At 44.1% G+C, this 6,000-nt stretch overlaps 1 protein-coding gene across 1 annotated transcript in view; it reads left to right on the top strand.

Moving 5' to 3' along the window:
• Nucleotides 1-331: 331 nt before the first annotated feature.
• The window catches only part of MAP3K4 (mitogen-activated protein kinase kinase kinase 4), a 94,679-nt gene continuing 89,010 nt past the window's right edge, over nucleotides 332-6,000 (top strand). Inside the window, exon 1 of the mRNA XM_033011601.2 lies at nucleotides 332-351. Coding sequence (XP_032867492.2) covers nucleotides 347-351 — 5 coding nt within the window. The 5' untranslated portion in view covers nucleotides 332-346. The remainder of the gene's footprint in view (nucleotides 352-6,000) is intronic.

Here is a 6,000-nt window from a genome sequence, read left to right as displayed (position 1 = left end):
ACATCACACTTCCACCATGGACATGTATGCAAGCTATGTCCTTTTCTGGTCAGCATTTTTTCCTCTGATATCTGATGTTTCACAGTTCTCCACTGAGAAATATATTGTAATGACAGTGAAAAAGGAGTAGGATAACAGTCATGGGGAGTGGTGTAATAAACAGTAGGCACTGTGTTGTTCACAGTACCGTAGTGTTCACTTGTTTTCCAAAGTGAATGAGCTTGGTGACCTTTAAATCTGTTCCTGCTGCTTCTGCAGTTTGTTTCTTACCCGCTGCCACTCCACCCAAGACACTGGACTCCAGTATATGTTCGACACAGCACAATTCTGGAAGAAGCCATTATATATGCAGTAAGTAGAGAAGTTTTCTTTAAACTATTGTGTTTTGCTTTCTTTGGGTTCCAGTCTTGCCTGGGCTTTTGACTGAGCAGTAGCCCTTTTTTTATTTTGTTATACAAGATGCCATATTTAAAATAATTGTTTATTATTAATCATGACTATTATCCTGATTGGTAATGCTGTGAGTTCTCCTGGCAGAGACTGGGACCCAGGGTCTGGTTCCATACAGCTGAGCAGGCCAGGAGAAAGGGCTTTGGAAGTTAAATGGAGGAGCGAAGAATAAAAAAACCTTGATTAGGGAACAAGACACTGGCAAGACCAACACCCTCAGTCATTTATGCGCGTTGCAAAAAGCTGTCTGCTTTTCTCACATATCTCTCACAGTGCCATGCCACCTCCCTCTCCACCTCTGATGGAAGAGCACAGAGGAGGATGAGGGGAGCTGCTGTCTGCTGCGGGCATCCCTGGCCCAGGCAACCCTGTGGGGTGGCCACTGCTGGCTGGGGGTGGCACCCCAAGTCCCGCACACCTAGCCCCAGCACCTATTGGCCCACTTTGGGTAAAGCAGTGCTTATGCTCACTGTGAGTAAAACAAGGGTGACAACATATGCCTATCTGCTTCCTTGATTTCTGAGTAGTGAGTCTGTGCTTGTTAACAGCTTTAAAAATGAAAAGCATTGCCTACCTGCTCAGGGTTATGGCTATGCAAGTCACTGGTGAGCCTCAAGGCATGTTCCTACTGAACATGTGGGAGAGCTGCTCTTTTGAATCCCTAGCCTTTATGATTTTGTCCAGATCACTGTAGGACTGAGTTTAAATGAAAGAACCTGTGTTTTAAAGGAGAAAGAGAGCTCTCCTTTTCTGGTCAAGAAATACCATTTTCTGGTTGTTCATGCTTTCTTAATTTGTGAAGCCCCAAAAGTCTGGTACGTTTCCAGGGGTGCTTTAGGCTAAGCTGGGAGCTGTTTCTTAGGGGAAGTCCGACAATAATTTTGTTTTTCTCTTCTTTTTTCTTTCCCTGGTGTTTGGGATGTGTATTTGTTATCCTACGGATGAAAACAATCAGACTGGGTCATCTGAAAATTTCAGAGTGCCCTCTGCGTCCTAGAAAAATTGACTGAAGTGCCTACATATTATTAATGTATGATATTTCAGTATGTTACATAAAGTTAGAAAACCATCACCTTTATCTTAGTGCAGTTAGAACTCAGATAGCTTCTGTATTTTGAGAGGATTTTGCTGGCAAATAAACCCAATATGATGGTCTGCTGTGGCTTTTCTAAGTTATACATCCAGTATGTGCAAATTTGAAATTTTTAGAGATGTGAGGGAAGACATATCTACAAAATACTCAAAATATATTTTGCTTTTGTCAAACTAGTTCATTTGATTATTAAAATATTCCTTTTTGCAAATACATAGAAAATTCAGATAATCTGGAATTTGAAGTGCCAAACAGGATGGCTTAACCTTCACAACACAGCTTTGGTGCTTTAAGATACTGTTGCCTACATTTGACCATTTGTTTTCAGCTGTCTGCTTTGAGGGATCACCCTCCTAAAGAGCACATCATCTGAGCCTTACACACCTGCCTCTGGGCAAAGTTGCCTGGCTGAGTTTAAAAGCCCCCATCTGCTGTGGCTCAGTCTAAACTGACTGTCTTGCATTCAGGCAAGCAATCTGTGAGTGAGGCTCAGTTAGATGGGCAGTAGTTGCCTGCAGGAAAACACTACACTGCGAGGGACAGCTAGGGAATAGTAACATTTTAAACCATTACAGCTGTTTCCAAATAAAACCTGATTTAGATCGCAGACAGAGAAAATACTTCAGCTGTTCCTGAGACCAGATTATCCCCCAGACTACTCACACCATTAACCCATCCCTCCATATTCTACCATTAAAAGGTTGGTTTCTTTTCTCATTCATGCAATTTCACAGAAGAGCCACGCAGTAAAAGCACTGGAGCTGTGAAGCAGCAGCAAACAGCTGGGATGATAATCTTTTAATCCAGCTCATCATAAGAGTTCACCTGGCTCCCCTCCACAAACCAGATTGAAATGACTAAGGCAGCAGAAGGGACTGAGTGGTGTGACTTAGGGTGGTAGCAGACATGACTACAGCTGCAGTCAGCGGCTTCAGTATGTCCCTGGCTGTGTGACTAACAGGCTGATAGGGACAGGGCCACCCGCCGATGGCCAGATGTGTGACTGCTTCCCACAGCTCTGCTGCCTGGGCTCGCTCCCTCGCAGGCTCGCGTGAGCTCCCACACCTCCTGCTGCATACCAGCGGCAGATCTGTCAGCGCACTGCACGTACCAAACCTGAGGGCTTGGCTCAGGCCACGCGTAGGGTTTAACCAGGGAGACCTGCTGCCAGAGGTGCTCTCTAGCAGACAGCAGGGCGGTGTGTGCCAAAGGGCAAGGGAGGTGAAGTCTCCCCAGCCCTAATGACAACCCCGCAACTCCCATCAATACTGAGGAACGCCCCACAGCAGCTGTTCTTCTCAGCTGGTCATCTGTAATAACTCTGGTCGGGAGAGCAGATACTGTCAGAGGCAAGCTCCGTCATGGGTCACCTCTGACTCACTCCAGTGAGTCACCTCTGCCTGGCCTCACTGCTGGCTACGGAGCCCCTGACTACAGACCAGCGTGGGAAGGAGTAGTCTCCCTTCTGTAAATCGTCTTTACTCCCTTTGTCCTGCTGCTGCTGGCCCCTCAGCTTCTGCCCCAGCACGCCTTGTGGACGCCAGGCCCAGCCACCCAGGGGGTGTCCGTCTGGCTGGGGTGCCCCAGCTGGCTCCCTCCGCCCAGGAGCGCTGCTGCCCTTCAACGAGTCAGGCAGTAAATCGTTTCCCAGAGAGTGACGAGCAAACATACGGCAAGCCTGGCTTTTATTTGGCTTGCGATAGGGTCTGAGGAAAACGACTTGGCCTTGCCATGCGATGTGTTTAGATGGAAATGGAAAAAAGTGCAACTTCTCCTGGCCTGAGTGCAGGGCTGCAGCGCTGGGAGCCTGCCAGCCTGCTCTGCCCAGCCAGCACAGGGCAGGTTTGGTGGACGAGCTGAACCAATAAGCCCATCTGTTTCACTGATGGGCAGGAAAAGCCTTTCATTTGGTCTGTGCTGCTAGTGCCAGTTCTGCCTCAGGACGTTCCTCCCCAGGGCTAAGCAGTAAAGACCGAAGAGGCAGGGACCCAAGAGGTCTAACACAGACCATAAAAATAATTACTGCAAACACTTCACAAATATCAAGAACTGCAGAGAAGGCTTCTATGCTTTCAGCCAAGTCTCTTCGGGTGATATGGTCTTAGTGCAGGGAAAGAAAAAAAAAAAAAAAAAAAGGCCAAGTCATATGATTTTTATGAGGGCTCCCTCCTGCCATTCCAGTAGCTTAGAATTTAGTTCCACAGGTAGAGTTGTCACTTAGGACACAAGAAGGGCATTACAAGCAATGGAAATTATTTAACAGAAATTAAATGATCTTGTGCACATAATGCAATGAAATGAGAAGTTCTGTCTCCCTACATAATGCAAACTTTCTTTTGTTATAATTGACCATCTGTCCAGAAGAAGTCCTTTTAGCTTCATGTCCTTTAAAATCCCTTCCTTTTCTTTGCAGAACAAGCTGGCATTGAGCACCATAGGAAAGAATCCAAGCTCAGAGGCGTCTTTGTAGAGAAAAAACTGAACATAGTTTCTCTCAAAGGAGAAATTGAGTGTTCAGGGCACTTGGCTTACTGTCATCCTTGTCCCTACAGATGCACAAATGTAATACTAGCAAGGACCTTTTACATATTTTTTTCCATGCTTACGTTCACTGTGACTTTTCCTGCTGGGTAGAGGGCTGGAAGTTGGACTGACAAACAGGCTGTGTGTTATTATAATCACATATTTTAAATCCTCTGGAAGAACATGTGGGTTTTGCATTTCACTCTAAAGCATTTCATTAGGCAACTGAGTAGCATAATAGCAGTTACCATTAATAAAATGTTTTTGTCTTTTTTGTAAAATGACAAATCTACAGAATATGCAAATAGCAAAAAAGTACAGCCAAGTATTTTTAATTTTTTACCTCTATTTTGCAATATTTATATATATACAAAGATATAGATATATATATCAGCAATAGGCTGAAAGAACTCAACTGAAAAAATTCTTACTGTTGTTCTTGTAGGTAGTCTTGAAAGGGTGGCTCCCCAGACAGCTGGTGTGAATGTTGAATGAAAAGCAGGATTTCACTTCTACAGAGCTAGAACCTGTAGAAGGACTGTATCCCCCTTTTGTTTCTTGTGGGGCTCATGCTTGTTTGCTTTTCAGTGTCTTGCTGCTGAGACAGCTTGCTGTCTGTGAGGGAAGATAGAAGGTGGGGAGGAAGTGTAGCTTCTCAGGTGACAGAAGATCTTTGGAGGAACTGAGGTAGAAGGATTGCTGTGGCAGGACACATTACGTAGTTTACTCTGCATAATTTTTCACCTTGCACATAATCGTAATTTCTAACACTAACTGGATAAATTACTTGGCAATGTGTCCTAACCACTCATTGATACACTAACGGTGTAAAATGGAATGATTCTAAGATCCCATTTCCTGTACAATCCAGAACAATGGCACCTGAATCCTGAAGAGCACTAGAGACAAGAATCAGGGATGCTTCCATGCCCTTCTTATACATATTTAATGAAAAATTAAGTTAAGCTCTATTGAATAATGTGCAAGAATATGCCATGCAGGAGCTACCAAAACATCATTACACAGATAGCTACATTTGGCACATACAGTCATCCAAAAGACCTCTGGCATAGTTTTAAAACTGTTAATCTTTAGATTCATTACCAGAGTTGCATATGCCAGTGTATTTTACAAACATGTCCCATTAAAGTAAATGTAACATATTCATATAGGTACATACAGATAAGAAATGTACAGATGGTAATAAATAGCTCAAAAAACACAACATATGATTTTGCACCACAGAGACAAGATGATACAAGTTTTAGAAAGGAAGGACATACAGAAATTCTAGGCAGTATAAGTCACCTGAAAATCAAAATGAGGCATGAAGAAATTTCCACTGCAGTATCTTCAAGGCACTAGTATGGGCGCATGCTTGCATACAGGCCAGTGTGTTGCAATATTGCTGTTTTATTTTAGAGAAAAAGACTCTCCCACAAGAGCTCCCTGTTCTGATTAGAGCAGTATACATTCTCTTTTTATAGTATTTTTGTTGGTTTTGGCTTGGAGGGGTGTTTTGTACTGACTGATACAATCAGAGACCCACCTGTGGCCTGTCCTGCTCTCCCAGGCTAGTGCAGAGGGAGCAGCCGGTGCCCTGAGGAGATGCCGCTGTGGCTGGCTGGTGATTCCACCAGCCCGAGGAGGGTGAGAGGGGCTGGTTGCTCTTCTGAGTAAGGGCTGGCCAGGTTCTGATTCTGGACATTAATGTACCCACATTTGGGATTTGGACTGGAGGAGTTTTAAGGAGTTCCTATATAGTGTTGAGACTGCAAACACAGAACAGGAGGGGCACATTTTTAACATAATAGTCTTAATTTGCATCTAAAGTTCATATATATGTCAGAAGGCCCATATGATAGAGAAGAAAACTTACCTGTATTACTCCAGATGTCAGCTTTCAAACCCTGTATTCTCGAATGAGGAAGTCT

The sequence above is a fragment of the Tyto alba genome, unplaced genomic scaffold (genome assembly GCF_018691265.1).
Source record: "Tyto alba isolate M040663 unplaced genomic scaffold, T.alba_DEE_v4.0 Super-Scaffold_22, whole genome shotgun sequence".
Taxonomy (NCBI): Eukaryota; Metazoa; Chordata; class Aves; order Strigiformes; family Tytonidae; genus Tyto; species Tyto alba.
This window is presented reverse-complemented; position numbering and strand designations above follow the sequence as displayed.